We start from the raw sequence: 17,001 nt of genomic DNA on the forward strand, positions 1-17,001 counted from the left end.
ACCCACAACAATGTGGTTGACTCTGAACTGCCCTCTGGGCAATTAGGGATGAGCAATAAATGCTGCCTAGGCAGTGACGCCCTCATCCTGTTAATGAATAAAAAAAACCTCCAAGTACTCTGCAATCTCATCCTTAATAATGGGTTCTAAAATCTTACCAATGAGGTCAGGCTAACCAGCCTATAATTTCCTGTCCTCTGTCCCCCTCCCTTCGTAAACTGTGGTACTATATTCACCATGTTCGAGTCCTCTGTGACCGTCCCTGGCTCCAGTGATTCTTGAAAATCACAACCAATGCCTTCACAATCTCTTCCGCTATCTCCTTCAGAACTCTGGGCATAGTCCATCCAGTCTGGGTGCTTTATTCAGCTTCAGACCTTTTAGCTTCCCCAGCACCTTGTCCTTTTTAATGGCCACTACACTCACCTCTGCCCCGACTCGCTTGAAGTTCTGGCAGGCTGCTGATGTCTTCCTCTGTGAAAAATGAGGCAAAGTACCTATTCAATTCCTCCGCCATTTCTTGTTCCCCATTACTACTTCTCCAGTTTCATTTTCTAGCAGAATGATGTCCACTCTTGCCCCTCTCTTACCTTTTACATAGCTAACAAAATTCTTACCATTTTCTTTTCTGTCACTAGCTAGCTTACTCTTATATTTCATTTCCTCCCCTCTCATTACTTTCTTAGTTGTGTTCTGCTGATTTTTCACGGCTTCCCAATCCTCTGGCTTCTCACGAATCTTCAGCACATTGTCTGCTTTCTCTTTTGCTTTTATGCTGTCCCAGGCTTCCCTAATTCACCTTAGCTGACTCATCCTCCCCTTAGTAATTTTCTATTACCTTGAGATGAATTTCTGCTGTGCCTCTGAATTACCCTCAGAAACCCCTGCCATTGCTGCTCCACCGTCTTCCCGGCCAGGCTGCTTCCTGATCAACTTTGGCCAGCTCCACTCTCCTATCCCTGTAGTTAGCTTTACTCAATTATAACACCTGATTCAAGCTTCTCCTTTTGAAACTGCAGGATGAATTTTATCATATCATCATCACTGTACCCAGGGATTTCTTCACTTTAAGCTTCCTAATTAAGTCTGCCTCATTACACATCACCAAATCCAGAACTCTACCACAAGCTGCTTCTAAAAACCATCTTGTAGGCATTCCACAGTGTGTTTTCTTGGAATATGCTCCAAACCTGATTTTTCCAGTCCACCTGCATATTAAAGCCTCCCATGATCATTGTAATAGTGCCTTTCTTACATGCTTTTTTCTATCTTCTGCTGGGAGTGCTGTACATAACTCCCTTCGGGGTCTTTTTTCCTTTGTGGTTCCTCAACTCTACCCACACAGATTCTACACCTTCTGAGTCGATTTGACTTCTAGCTATGAACTTAATTTCATTTCTGACTATCAAGACAAACCCGCTCCCCTGTCCATCTGCCCATCCTTTCAATAGGACGCATTGGATATTTAGTTCCCTCCCCTGATCTCCTTGTAGCCATGTCTCTCTGATGTCCATAACATCAAATCTGCCAATTTCAACCTGTGCTACAAGCTTGGTTACCTTGTTTCATACATTGTGTACATTTAAGTTCAGTACTCTTAGTCCTGCATCGAGTGGCCCCCTTCTCACGGTTGTCCCTTTTCTGCTGTCCTTGAAGTTAGATTCCTGGCCCTTTCCATTTTCTATCTTTTGCTTGTTCCACAAACTTTAATAACCTCTCCTGTGCCCTCTCCCATTTTAACTAGTTGAAAGTCCTTTTGACCTTGATTTACCTCAATTTGTGCCATCAATTTATCTACCTTATTCTGACTGCTTCATGCAGTAAGATACACGGCCTTTAAGTTCTATTATTAATTTCTCTACACTTGTATGGTTCCTTGGTTCAATATGACATTCACACATTTTGTCCCTTCTTTTTATTTTCTGATATTAATTAACCCCATTATTAACCAGCAATCTGGCCTTCTCCTTTACCTGAGTTTTACAATTTTCTATACAACTGCACCCACTGACAACATAGGCAGGGCAAGGCATAAAGTTTTGCACAATCAATATGAGGAGCTTAGCACCAAACAAAGCAAAAACTCGAAAGTAATCATCTCAGGATTATTATGTGAGCTAAGTGCAAATTGGCATAGGCAACAAAGATTAGAAAAATGGATGCTGGTCTAAGAAATTATCTCAAAACATAGTATGAACTCGTCATCTCAGCACCTTTCCCAGTCTACATGTAGATTAAAATCCCCTATGATTATTGCCTGCGCATTTCTGACAAGCTCCCGTTATTTCTTCCTTTATACACCATCCTACCATGTGGTAACTATTAAACACAAATTACTTCTTGCTTTTTTTGTTCCTCATCTCTACCCAAACCACTTCTACATCCTGGTTTCCTGAACATAGGTCATCCTTCTCTATGGTGCTGATACCGTCATTAATAGTGTGGTAGTGTGGCCAAGCACTCTAAAGCGCTGGACTCAAGTTCCAGTTTCTGTGGAGGTGTGGGTTCAAATGTCACTGTCATCAGCTTTGAGCCCAGATTTTCTTTCAGATACTGTGGTAGAAACCTCTGTTTCATTCATACTCGAAAGCTGCGCCGGTGAGTAAGTGACCAGAAACATCACCAGAGTAAGCATCCTAACTTGGGGATGTGATTGAAACTTAGAGAATACTAAGAGGTCTGGAAAGAGTGGACATGGAGAAGATGTTTCCATTAGTAGGAAAGACTAGATCATAAGGGCACAGCCTCAGATTGAAGAGACAATGTTTTAGCACCGAGATGAAGAGGAATTTCATCGGCCACAGTGTGGTGACTCAGAGGAACGCATTGCTGTAAAGGGCTGTGGAGGCCAAGTCATTTGGTGTATTAAAGTCAGGGATAGATAGATTCTTCATTGGTAAGGGGATCCAGAGTTACTGGGAGAAGGCAGGAGAATGGGATTGAGAAATACATCAGTTATGATTGAATAGTGGAGCAGACTCGATGGGCTAAATGGGCCAATACAGCTGCTTTATGTTATGGTCTAATTGTCACTTCCACCTTTCCCTAGCTTCCTATCCTTCCTCAATGTCGTGTACCCCTCAATTTTCACTTCCAATCTACGTCACCCTGCATCCGTGTCTCTGTAACGGCTACCAGATTGCACTTATTCATTTCAATTTGTGCTATGAGTTCACCTGCTTTGTTTCAGGCACTATGTACATGTAAAATCCTGATGGGACTGGACAGGTTAGACATGAGAAGAATGTTGACATGGGAAGAATGTTCCCAATGCTGGGGAAGTGCAAAACAAAAGGGTCAAAGTCTAAGAATTAGGGGTAAGCCATTCAGGATTAGAGTTGTGAACCTGTGGAATTCTCTACCACAAGAAGCTGTTGGGGTCAGTTTAATAGATATATTCAAGAGGGAGCTAGACGTGGCCCTTGCAACTAAAGGGATCAAGGGGTATGGGGAGAAGGTGGAAATGGGATACTGAGATTGCATGATCAGCCATGATCATACTGAATGGTGGTGCAGGCTCAAAGAGCTGAATGGCCACTCCTGCACTTATTTTCTATGTTTCTACATTCAGATACAAAGCCCATCTGGCCTTCTATGTAAACTATCTTTATTTGTTGATTTACTTCTAGATTTTTACTCTCTATCTCTTCTTGTTATGGTCTGAGTATAATTTCACACATTAATACCTTTCCTCCTTGTTTGTCTGAGTCACCACATATTTCTAACTTTGGCCATTGACCCCACTATTTTAGACCTTCTATACTGCCCTAGTTATGCAGCTCATGACTAGTACCATTGTCCCATGAACCAGAAACCTTTCTACTCCACTGGTCTTAGCTGCTTAGAAGAGCATTCATTTTTCTAATCTTATTTGCCCGATGCCAATTTGCACCTGTATCAGGTAATAAGCCTGAGATCATTACTTTTGAGTTTCTATGTCTTTTTCTGATCCCATATTTCTCATACTGGCTGTGAAGAACTTCTTTCCTTGTCCTGGCTACAACATTGGTATCTCTCTGGACCATGAAGGTTGAATCTGCCCCTCCTATGTAAAAGAAAGGCTGTAATGAGGTCAAGTGTCGTGACCCAAACAGCCTGTCAATGAGCAGTTTATTGTTGTGTAATTGTCACCTGCTGGCACTATCAACACTTTCATCACTTTGTTATTTATTGAAAAGGAGGCTGATGGACAGTAATTGACCAGATTGAATTTCTCTTTTATTATGGACAGGAGATTATTGGGTAATTCTCCATACTAATATTCTTGAGCAGATTTTAGCTTGGGTTGTAGATGCTGTGGGTGGTTCGCTTGCCGAGTTGGTTCATTAGTTTGCAGATATTTCATTACCCTGCTGGGTAACATCATCAGTGCAGACTCCGATGAAGCGTTGTTGCATTTTCCTGCTTGCTATTTAAACTCTGGGGTCCGTTGGAGTTGATTACCTCGTTTCCGGTTTTTTTTCTTTGCAGTAGTGTGCATATAGGGTCTAATTCTATGTGTTTATTGATGGCCTTCTTGCTGGAGAACCAGGCCTCCAGGAATTCCTGTGTCTGTCTCTGCTTGGCTTGTCCTAGGATCCTGACGTTGTCCCAATTGAATTGGTGGTCCTCCTTGTCTGTCCGTATGGAGACGAGTGAGTATTGGTTGCGTCTTTATGTTGCTAGTTGGTGTTTATGGTTTTATGGGTGGAGGGAGAAGTCTGGGAAACACAGTTCAATAGCACCAGTCCACAAGGTTCATTGAGATGTTTCTATTGATTTGTCAGAACTTTCTGTTCTTCAGTCTCCTTTCAGGTTTTTTTCATTACTTCATAGCAGGCACATGATGACTGTTACATTAACTATAAAGCCTCTTAGTTATTAGTTAAAGGCAACAGCTTAAACAATTGATGGGAGAAAGTAACTTTCAATGTGCCAACTCAGTGTCTAACTGTCCCAGTGTTTCTGTGTTAGCTAATCAAAGTAAAGGAGGTTTGCTTTGAGAATTGTTTACCTCTCCTACCACCTCATGCTTATTGTTTCTTTCATCCTGCAGTACACTTATCACCTGACACATCTGCTCCTCCTTATTCTCTTCCCTATGAAGACACCTTTTCAGCATGCGTTTGTGACATGACGATTCTTCTTCCTACAATCAGGAGTAGGCATTTTACAAACCCTAACTATCTTCAATGAACGATTGAACTTCATTTTCAAAGGTTCACCTTGCAAAGGTAACGAAAGAAGTACCCCATCTTGCACGTGAAATGTTCTTGTTGCTGAATGTCTGTCTGCCCATGCATTCACTTTCACTTCTGAAATCTTAAAACAGTCTTGTGTTACTCTGCATGCTCCTGTGACTCTTTTTAAAAATATGGACATGTAATGCAGCTTGGAGAATTTATCTTCTTGTTTCAAGAAGTTGTCCTCATCAATTTTAAAGGACAGCTGTTGTCATAACCATGAATCAATTCAAAAGGACTAAACACAGCAGATTCATTTGAAGAATCCCTGATAGCAAATAGTAAAAAAAAAACTCCTTTCTCCCAATCCTGGGAGTATTTGTGATCTGATGCCATTATCATGGTTTGAGAGTCTGAATGTATTTCTCCAAAGCTCCATGTATTTACAGCTGATAACAGTTGATTTCAATTGTTTTATACTCAGCCTGCTAGTGATTTCCAGGAAAACATTAGACAAAGTTAGAACTTTGATCATACTATACCACAATTGGTACTCCATAACAAGTAAACAAAACTTGAATTAACTTTTCCACTATTACCTTAAAAATAAATAGCCCTTAACAGAATAGATTCTGGAAATCTGATTATCAGATTCATAATGGTAAGGATACATTAACGTTCTACTTTTACTTTTGGTAATGTTCCTACATAAATTTATAAACACGAATAAATGGTTCTTCAAAATCTTGTAATTAAACCAGTACCTTTGATACAATACATGCTGACATTATTCTACTATCTGACATTTATGACACATTTTACAGAACTACAAAGTCTTTATGATGTCCCGGCCATACAAAATACCTGCTCAGCGATGCTTGCATTTCCATGTTCCTATATATCCTGCCACAGGAATTTCATGCACCAACTGCAATATCTCACTATTATATCTGGGCAGTACCACTATTTGATCACTAACTGTCTATTCTTTGTCCAAAGGTCTGTGAGGATATCTCCACTTCCTTGTCAGAACTTCACTTTAATACAATATCACTCCTGAACTCCTTTAGCCTCAGCTTCAGTGAGAGCTGTTTCTGTCAACTTATTTAACTCTGCATCCATTTTCTGCACCTTGATAGACATGCCAAATATGTCTATGAACTTCAGCACAAAAATCTTGTAATTAACTGTATAAGTAACTCAATAATGATCTGATCAATGTAAATCACAATCAACCACTCTTGACCAGAAAATTATTGCAAGTGTGGAGGTTTATTACTTTGGGTTGCAGGTCATTTTAGGAAATTTAAAGGATGTTATATTTGAAATTTATGTTTTCTTACTTTTAATTACTTTCTCTTAATCTTTAAAAGTGGCAGGAATCACAGTTAGGTAGGGCGGTGAAGGCGCCATTTGGCATGCTTGCCTTCATTGGTCAGAACATTGAGTTCGGGAGTTGAGACATCATGTTGTGGCTATACAACACATTAATGAGGCCATTTCTAGAATACTACATACAATTGTAGTCACTCTTCTATTAGGAAGGATGTTGTTAAACTTGAGAGGGTGCAGAAAAGATTTACAAGGATGTTGCCAGGAGAGAAGGGTTTGAGCTACAGGGAGAGGCTGAATAGGCTGGGGCCTTTTTCACTGGAACATCAGAGGCTGAGGGGTAACCTTAAAGAGGTTTATAAAATCATGAGGGGCATAGATACGGTGAATAGCCAAGGTCTTTTCCCTGGAGTGGGGAGTCCAAGACTAGAGGGCATAGGTTAAGGAGAGAGGAGAAAGATTTAAAAAGGACATGGGGGTAACTTTTTCATGCAGAGGGTGGTGTGTGCATGGAATGAGTTGCCAGGGGAAGTGGTGGAGTTTGGTACAATTACAACATTTAAAAGGCATCTGGATGGGTACATGAATAGGAAGGGTTTAGAGGGATATGCGCCAAATGCTGGCAAATGGGACTAGGTCAGGCTGGGATGTCTGGTCAGTGCGTATGAATTGGACTGAAAGGTCTGTTTCTGTGCTGAATGGCTCTATGACTTTATAATCCTGTCTTTCCTTCTCAATCTACATCCCTCTTTGTTTGCGTGGTTGACAATGAATTCAATCATTTTAATTCAACTTCCTCGTCATTTCAGATTTCCCCAGTTCACAAGTTGCTGGTTTCCCCATGTTTCTTCAACTTCCCAGATGTCCTGTTGCTCCTGCTGCCTTTGCTGTCCATTATGCATTTGTAGCTCCAACAAGTCAATGAGTAAAAATTGTGAAAACCTAAACATACGTAAACAAGTCTACTGAACAACATACACCATCTGATGACATGCTCTAACAAAATCTGGGCTATCATAAAATTGATTAATAATATGTCCTTATTTTACCCAGATGGGCAACACAAAAGATACTTAATTATGTAAACTGATGCATGAAAAACACTAAGTCATGAGAAAAGGTTCTGAAGTTTATTTATAACATAATTACCTCCTCATAGCAGGCTGAGTATTGCTTTTGAGCCTCCACTAACTCTTTTTGCAAAGCACACAATTTGTTTTCCTTCTGATGAATCTGTAAAACAAAGAAATATAATTCAAGTACAATCTTCCCTTTGTGTTTTTTTACCACGCTAATCTATAAAAATCTGGCCTAGCTATACCTTGTAGAGTGCTGCAGTTTTCATATATTGAAAATAATTCAGCGCTGAACAATGGACTGCATTTTTGTTTTCCAATGTTTCAACACAAGATATACATAAAAATGCACAAATTCCATGTTTCTATTCACAATGATGAACTGTCTGATGTAGTGACTAATAACCCACTCTATATGCTGAAAGTTTACCTATGGTTTCACTCACAACTGACGAAATGCAATTTTTCAGAATGTGACTCAGATGGTGTAAATTAGATATTAGTTTCTATCAGTGCACAGGGTGAATGAACCGTTCAGAAGATCCTGCAATAACTGCACCTTTAACAGCATGAGAGGCTTTTATTTCTCCATTTTCTAAACACAGAAAAATGTATCCCTACAATTCAGAATATTGAATGTCTTATAGAAAGTGAAAGGTCATTTGTAACTGTCCACAGGATTGATGGAGTTAAGATAGCTCTTTGACCTTCACCCTGACTCATGAAGTACAGTCTCAGATGACAGAGCATCATGCAAGTTTTTGAAGACTGTCCTTTTCATTCCATATCATACTGAGGCTATGTTCTGTTTTGTGCTCATAATTGTACATCAAGAATTAATTACATCAAGTCTTCCCTCATTAAATAGCAAACCATCTTTTAGTAGTGCTGAGGCTGTAATTTACATAAATTCAAATGTGTCATTTTATTTACTATTTTTGATCTGATCCTGCAGAATAATTTCTTTCACGGCCTAGATAAACACCAAGGTCATCTACTGAATATGTATAAATTATACCGAAGAACATAATCTGCACTAGAAACTAATTTTGCAACCTTTGTATTTGAAAGAAAGCTCTCTTGTAAAAACTTTTACACAATAGATGGGAAATCACAGCAAAGGAACATTTACAAGTAGTTTTGATATGAGTGAATTATTATATGTGTTTATAAACAATTTCCTAAACAGAATTTATGTTCCTTATATGAAAAACAGTGGTATGAAAGTAATATAGTGAAAGAAAACAGTATTTTCCCATTCTTTGATAAACAACTATAAAACACAAAATGAAAACACATTTTGTCTTCAATAAACCATGACAGAAATGAGGGGTGACTCCTCCGTTCTATTTTATAGAATCCAAACATATTTTAATGAAGAAAATTGAAAACTTTCATTGCATTTTAAAACAAGGATAATATTCAGGAGAGATTGTATATCAAATACATTTTAAAATTTGCAAAAGAAATGCTTACAAATTAGCATAAGAATTTGTGATCACAAATACAGCACGAGATTTAACAATGTCACTTTTATACCAATAAAGCTAAGGTCAAAATGTTCACAACAGTCAGACTCTGAATCATCTGTAATTTTCCTCTAAAACCTATTTCAACCTTACTTTTATGTGTGATGGAGCAGGCTCAAAGGGCCCAATGTCCTGCTCTTGCTCTATTCTGTTCACGGATGCTACTGGATCTGCTAGGCGTTTCCAGCAACTTCTGTTTTTGTTCCTGATTTACAGCATTCACAGTCCTTTTGGTTTTTATGGAGTAAGATGTACAAAGGAATTTTCTACCAAGGATACTGTTTCACGATGTATATTAATAAGCTAGTCTTGGATTCACAGGGAAGTATTAAATTGATGGACTAGCACAAAACTTGGCAGTTTTGAGAATTATGAGAAGCATGGAGTTAGTTTTCAAGAAATGGAAGGGATGGACACGTGACAAATGGATTTTAATGCATGGACGAGTGAAGTGATGCATTTTTGCATCAAGAACAAGAACAAGGTAAGGCAATAGATACCAGAGGATGCAATCCTAAATGAGAATACTTCCAGGGATCAAGGACTTTGGTTACGAGGATATATAAATTGGGAGCAGGGTCAAAGGGCCTACTGGCCGAATCTTGCTCCATGATTACGGTTGATTTGACTGTGGCCTGAATTCCAGTTTCGTGCCTAATAGTCATGCATCTATCTTCCTTTGTCGTGAAAATATTCACTGACCCTCCCTTCATTGCTCTCTGAAGAAGAATACTCCATAGAATCTCAAACCTCTGAAAGAGAAAGAAATTCTTTATCTGTCTTTAGTCGGCAAGCCCTCTCCCTGAAGAGGAAGCATTCTTTCAGCAATCAACCTGGCAGTCTTTTCTTATATTCTAAGTTTCAATAAGATAAGCTTTGCAAGGTCAGGAAGGAGGGATCACATCCAAAATGAGACACAGCCCCAGTGAGTATATATTTTGAGGAATTTGGAGGCAATGTGGGAATTAGGTACAGAGCGGAAGAGGTGGCTTTTGCTTGCTTTTGTTTTGTCTTACAATTTGTAAGGTTTATTTTTAAAACATGATAAATTGAAGCCAAGAGTCAGGGCCCCACCGCAAAAGTGGAATCACAGGTAACCATAGTTCATTAAGTTGGTGATAAGTCATAATTTGACTAATTTGACATGGCTTTGTGCATGAGAAATAGTGTCTCACTAACTTGATTGAGTTTTTTGAAGAAACAGTGAAGTAGATTGACGAAAACAGAGCGATGGTCGTGATTTATATGGACTTCAGTAAGGCGTTCAACAAGGTTCCTCATAGTAGACTGGTTAGCAAGGTTAGATCATACTGAATTGAGGGGGAACTAGCTATTTGGATACAGAACTGGCTCGAAGGTAGAAGAGAGAGGGTGGAGGTGAAGGGTTGCTCTTCAGACTGGAAGCTTGTGACCAGTGGTGTGCCACAAGGATCCATGCTGGGTCCACTGCTTTTTGTCATTTTATATAAATTATTTGGATGTGAATGTAGGAGATACGGTTAGTAAGTTTGCAGATGACACCAAAATTGGAGGTGTAGTGGACAGCGAAGAAGGTTACCTTAGTGTACAATGGGATCTTGATCAGATGAGCCAATGGGCAGAGGAGTGTCAGATGGAGTTCAATTTAGATAAATGTGAGATGCTGCATTTTGGCTTGGCAAAATCAGGGCAGGACTTATACACTTCATGGTAAGGTCCTCAGGAGTGTTGCTGAACAAAGAGACCTTGGGGTGCAGGTTAATGGTTCCTTGAAAGTGGAGTCCCAGGTAGATAGGATAACGAAGAAGGCGTTTGGTATCCTTGCCTTTATTGGTCGGTGCATTGAATTGGGAGGTCATGTTGCAGCTGTACAGGACAGTGGTTAGGCCACTATTGGAAAACTGCATGCAATTCTGGTCTCCCTGCTATAGGAAAAATGCTGTGAAACCTGAAAGAGTTCAGAAAAGATTTGTAAGAATGTTGCTAGGGTTGGAGGGTTTGAGGGTTTGAACTATAGGGAGAGGCTGAATAAACTGGGGCTATTTTCCCTGGAGCGTAAGAGGCTAAAGGGTGACCTTGTAGAGGTTTATAAAATCATGAGGGGTGTGGATAGAGTAAATAGCCAAGGTCTTTTCCCCGGAGTGGGGGAGTCCAAAACTAGAGGGCATAGGTTTAAGGTGAGAGGGGAAAGATTTAAAAGGGACTTAAAGGGCAACTTTTTCATGCAGAGGGTGGTGCGTGTATGGAATGAGCTGCCAGAGGAAGTGGTGGAGGCTGGTACAATTACAACATTTAAAAGGTATCTGGATGGCTATATGAATAGCAAGGGTTTAGAGGGATATGGGTCAAATGCTGGCAAATGGGACTAGATTTATTCAGGATACCTTGTTGGCATGGACCAGTTGGACCGAAGGTTCTGTTTCTGTGTTATATATCTCTATGACTCTATATGAGTGAGATTGGGAACGGTGGCTGATCAACAAGTGCTTTATTGAGATATTTGTTTTATTTAAAGATGAAGGTTATGATTTTCCCAGGATTGGACAATGCTGGTGTTATGACCAAATGCGGATGCCACGCCCAGGTGCATTAGCCAACAGGACTAGACGAAGTCCAATTCCGAGTCTGCTGCCAGGCTTACCCTCAATTGAAAACTGCAGCCTAGATCTCTCACTAGCAACACAGCGGGCTGGTAAATCTACTGAGGTGACTACTTTTTAGGTTGTCAGGAGAATGAGATGGTGCCTCCATTAGAAGGCAAAGGAAGAAGTAAATTCATTCCTATGTTGGGGCCAAGCAGGGTCATCCCAACAATTAGATAGGAATCCCTCTAGCGGTGGCAGCAGGGTCCAAGGCACAATTGGTGGTAGCAGGGGTCCCCTTGTTGGGTTGTGAAGCCTTGGGCTCAAAGGTGTTTCACCCTCAGGAGACTGCCTTATTTGCCATTTATTGAAGGTGTGGTCGGTAGACACCTCTCTGCCAACAAATTACCAGGAGCCTAGAAAAATGTCAATTGTTCCTTTAATAATACTAATTATGGAAAAATGGCCTGACAGCCAGACTGACCAGCATGCCCTCATTGGATGGCCCCACAGAACTATAGCTTTCCTAAGCCTGCCACCCAGTGCCAGTAATATCCTAGCCTAACTCATCCACTAATAAAAAAAATCCTATGGACAGTATGGTCCTTCCCTTATGCGTTGGAGCTCTCACTGTCAATTCAATGAGAAAGTCAAGCAAAAGCTATGCATATAACAATTTATAAAGCCAGTTTGCATTTTTTTACATAATCTGTTCCTCTCCATTTTGTTTTTAGTAAAGAAATTAGAAAATAAAAACACAAAAAAAAGTTCAGAAAAAGCCTAGATAATTTGGAGAAATCCAATACATGTTTTAATGATTACAAAAATTGAAAGGGAGGAAACAAGGCAATTTTATATAAAATAGTCTACTTAAACAAAGTGATAAGTAAAGTCAGGAAGCACTTTTATCCACAAAAGGTGGTAGATGTTCAGAACTCTCTTTCATAAAAGGCAGTGAATGCAGGATCAGTTGTTAAATTAAAATCTGAGATCGATAAATTTTGTTAAGCAAAGGCATTAAGGGATATGTACCAAAGACAGGTGCATGGAGTAAGTCAGAGATCAGCCAGGATCTCACTGAATGGTAGAACAGGCTTGAGGGGCTGAATGTCCGACTCCAATTCCTATGCTCCCACCATCACTGACTGTTGTGTTTAATCCAGTCTATTGAAACAGCTCACCAAGCGTACTTCGACATAATATCCCAACCCGGTCACCTCTCAACTAAGCAGCAATAACTTCAATAGAATAACAATGCCTCCAATTTTTCTTTCATGTATTGTTACTTCATCAGTCTGAGGCAAACGTTGCTTAATTCCCTACGTAATACATTTCTTGAACACCGCTCTCAAAGGCTACATGGTTTTAGGCAAAAAGAACCACCTAGTTTAATTGGCAAAGGGCTATAATTCAACATTGTCTGTTTCACCTTTGTCCCAATGTTATTTTTTAAAATACAAATTATTTGGATGTGATGACTTTTAACTTAAAGCATTATTTATTGACTTCACTTAGCTCTGTCACCAACACTAGCATAAATCATTGGTTTGAATTTTCCCTATAAAGTCCAGTCGGGGCCTATCCACAATCATGACAGCTGTTCTGCAGCAATCTTACACTTGGAACAGTATTAATTTCTTCAAGACAACATTCTTTCCTCAATTTTAGGATGCAACACTGCCCAGACACCAGTAAGCCAATCAGATTGGCCAGCAGCACTATGGTTCCATCAGTACCAGCAGGAGAAAGTTGACAACGGCTGGGGCTACTGGTAGTCTCACCAGGGTTGAAGGTTTTGATGAGGCTGTTTGAGAGGTAAGGATAACAAATCAGGGGGGAGAATAAGTTGAATAAACTGTGTGGAATCTTAAAGAGGTGGAATGATTTTCTGTGGGATGGCCTCCAGACAGCCTGGGGCCAGCAAAGGGTCAGCACCACCCACTCCCCCTCCCAACTCTGCCGAACACCAGTCCTTGGAGCTAAAGTTGCAAGACTGGAATAAAGCCCTTGAATGGCCATTAATTGGCCCAAGGGCTACAGGGTCACCCAAAGCCTGCTAGATTTCAGACAGTTTGGGAGCAGGCATACAGACGATGGGAAGCCTACCTATGAGGCTTTACATGTTCTCTGCCTTCAAATCTGCTAGCTGTGAAGCACAAAATCCAACTCGACATTTGAACCAAGCTTTAATAACACAGTAAACATTTCCTTATATTACAAAAATCACAAATTAAAGAATCTTCAATTTTGTTTTCCTTTGTTAATTTTCTCCATTCCCTCATGCATTTTTAGGATATGATTCCAAGGCACTAGCTACTCTACATTGCAGTGATGATGTGATACTAGAAAATATCACAATTTAATCCAATTACGTCCTCACAAAAGATTTACAGAAGAATGTTGGGCAGAAGGCAGAGATATGCAAGAAAAATATTTTCAGCCAATCATTCTCTCCTCAACATATCCAAAGCCAAATGCCACCATGCCTGAAATCAGCTAAAACTAAATGGACAAGAGGTTAAATTTAGAGAATTTGTCTGTGGATGGGCAGCTGTGTACTATAATCATGTTTATGTTGGTAAATATATTGACTGAGCATTATAGTTAATGATTTAAAATTTTGTGATTAGCACATTTTAAAATTAATGTATCTTTTTCTTTATTGAAATCTAACTATTGATTTGGATTGTCTTTCCTTTTGTTCAGATTTCCCTGGTTTTGATTCACTAGTATTCTGCTCTGGCTCTCCAAAAGTGATAACTTTGGGCTAAGCACCCTCAATCTTTAAGAAGTTTAACTAACTTCATTTCCTTTGTTGCAGAATCAGGTTCCACACCTCACTGGTTTTCATGCCAGAATGGTTGCTCACTAAATAAATAATTTAAGATACCAACAGTACCAAATAATAATTTCTGAGGTAGATTTTTTAAGGTACATATTTTGTTTAATTAATGAACACAGATATCGGACAATATATGGTAGTTGAAAATTACTAGAGATCATTTTTGCACAGCATAGAAAGTTTCTCAGTCATCAACCTGAAATCTACCCTCAAAAATCTTTCTCTCCGAGACCTACAAACTTGTCTCTTTTCCTAATTCCTTCCAACTGAAAAAAAAACTCAAAAAGGGAAGAGTCAGAAAATATTGGAAACAGTGTCATTCATCATTTGAGGCAAATATGAAAAGCAAAGGATAGGGAGAAGGGAATTGTTTTGGAGGAACCTTTGGCCTCTCAGGACAGGTGATATAAAAAGTAAAGTTGATGTAAGAAAAGAGGTCAAGCGAATGACAAGAGGGGAAGGAGATGTAAAGAATACAGGGCATGTATCTCGATTGTCCAAAAAAATAGGTAGGTTTTAACCTAGATGTAGGCGAGAAGATATAGCAAATAGGTATACAACGGTATATGAATCAATTGTGTGAAGTTAAATTTGTAACGGAAACAATAGAAATAAGGGGATAGAGGAAAGAAGTCTTTAGGGTAGGGGATAGAAAAGGAGTCACTGTGGGCCATGTCATCTCTTAATTCAATCAAAAGCAAAAACATGTGGGGTGTATAAAGGCAGCTCATCTGCTATCCTCCTATTTTACACTGAAGTTAAATTTTATTCCTTCTCCCGTGTGTAATTGCATGAGGTGTACCAATTTTCTAATTGTTATTATAGAACTTCTTAGCTTGACCACAATGAAAGTACAGTCAATAGTGGGAGAAAAAAGTAAAAAAATTACTCCCAAAAATGAAACATCAAAGCCACATTCAAAAAAGCCAAAAAGAGACTTTGTTATTTATTGTATAATACATACATACTAATTACTTTAAAGTCTTTTTTGAAAAGCATGGGTAGTTCATCCTCCATGAAGGCAGCCATAATAAAAGCCAGCACAGGAGGAAGTGTTGAGGCTACAGTTAGAAAGAAACAGCTCTCTTTTCAATGAACACTCTCTTCAATGAGATGCTCTGCTGAGAACAGGAGATCACTGAAATTATTGTTGGTCATACAATATACATTGGACAACTGAAAAAAAGAGTCTCAGTTTCATATATATTGTTTGCTAGGGTTATAGATCTTAAATCAATAATGCCAACAATTGTTTTTTCATTTAATTTATTTTAATTTATTCATGGGACATGAGCATTGCTGGACCAGTCAGCATTTATTTCCCATTCCAAACTGTCCTAAGAAGGAGGTGGTAAGCTGCCTTCCTAAAACACTGCAGTTTTTGTACTACACACTGTTAAAGAGTAATTTCTAAAATTCGATCTGTGACTTTGAACGACTGGGAATGTGTTTCCAAGTCATGAAGGTTTGTGACTTGGAGGGAAACTTGCAAATGTACATATGTGCCTGAACTGCCTACACTTTTAGGTGGTAGGCATTGTAGATTTGGAAGGTGCTGTCATAGGACCCTTGGCAATTTGCTGCCGTGCATCTTGAATGCAGTGCACATTGCTGCTACTCAGTGTTATTCCACTCTCTAACAGCTAAAAACTTGGATTCTCTTCCTGCTGCCAGAATCAATTTGAGTCAATCTGTTTTACAAAATTTGCCTTTGCCAAGGGTGTGTTTATGGAATGCTACTATATTGGAACATTTGCTGTTCAGTCGTTAAAAATCCATTATTCTGTTAAATTTTCCAAAAGAGTTTAGTTATTCCAATTCTTCTTTCTTTTGTTTGTATTTTAACTATAGGGTAAAAAAAAAATTGCATTTTGCTTCCAGCCTGGTAGTTTGACCAATCAAATTGTATCCGCTACATAACGCCTTACACTTAACTTTAAAAATAAGAAAAAGTTGGGGTCTAGGCCATCTGCTGAAAATATTTTGAGGCGATTTGGTCTGGTCCATAACATTTGGAAAGGGTGCCAATCAAGCAGGATGCTTTGGCCTGAATGTCATTGTGCTTCGAGAGGGTTGCTGGAACCATACTCATTCAGGAAATTGGGGAATATTCCCCACTATACTCAGAAACAGATCGTCCTTAATGTTTCAAAAATCAGAATCCCTGCCTTCATATGGAGATGCAATACTTTTGTATTAGATTGTTTTTACCTTATTACCAGCTGCCTTCTTAGTATTCCTAAGAGTTTCATTCACCCTGTTTAAGGACTTATGCTGTTTGAGAACTTGTTCTTCCAGGCTTTGAGCAAGATCAGTCTTTTCCACCAGTCTTATCTTCAATATATTTGTTTCCAAGTTCAGAGTGTAAACTTGTTCTTCACTTTCGTTTAGCTAAAAAGGAACATATTTTCTTCATTTGTTTTATAAAGGTTTCTATTTAGCATTAGTTAGACTTTATACACAAATAAAGCAATACTCCACTGAGCACCAATACGTAAG

The 17,001-nt window shown here is 39.2% G+C and overlaps 1 protein-coding gene across 1 annotated transcript in view; it reads right to left on the minus strand.

The window, feature by feature from the left end:
* LOC109938338 (polyamine-modulated factor 1-binding protein 1-like) overlaps positions 1-17,001 on the minus strand; it is a 414,237-nt gene that overhangs the window by 209,682 nt on the left and 187,554 nt on the right. Inside the window, exons 9-10 of the mRNA XM_048595662.1 lie at positions 16,714-16,893; positions 7,644-7,727 (exon numbers count right to left, since the gene is read on the minus strand). Coding sequence (XP_048451619.1) covers positions 7,644-7,727; positions 16,714-16,893 — 264 coding nt within the window. The remainder of the gene's footprint in view (positions 1-7,643; positions 7,728-16,713; positions 16,894-17,001) is intronic.

This window comes from Rhincodon typus, chromosome 4 (assembly GCF_021869965.1).
Source record: "Rhincodon typus isolate 14 chromosome 4, sRhiTyp1.1, whole genome shotgun sequence".
Classification (NCBI taxonomy): domain Eukaryota; kingdom Metazoa; phylum Chordata; class Chondrichthyes; order Orectolobiformes; family Rhincodontidae; genus Rhincodon; species Rhincodon typus.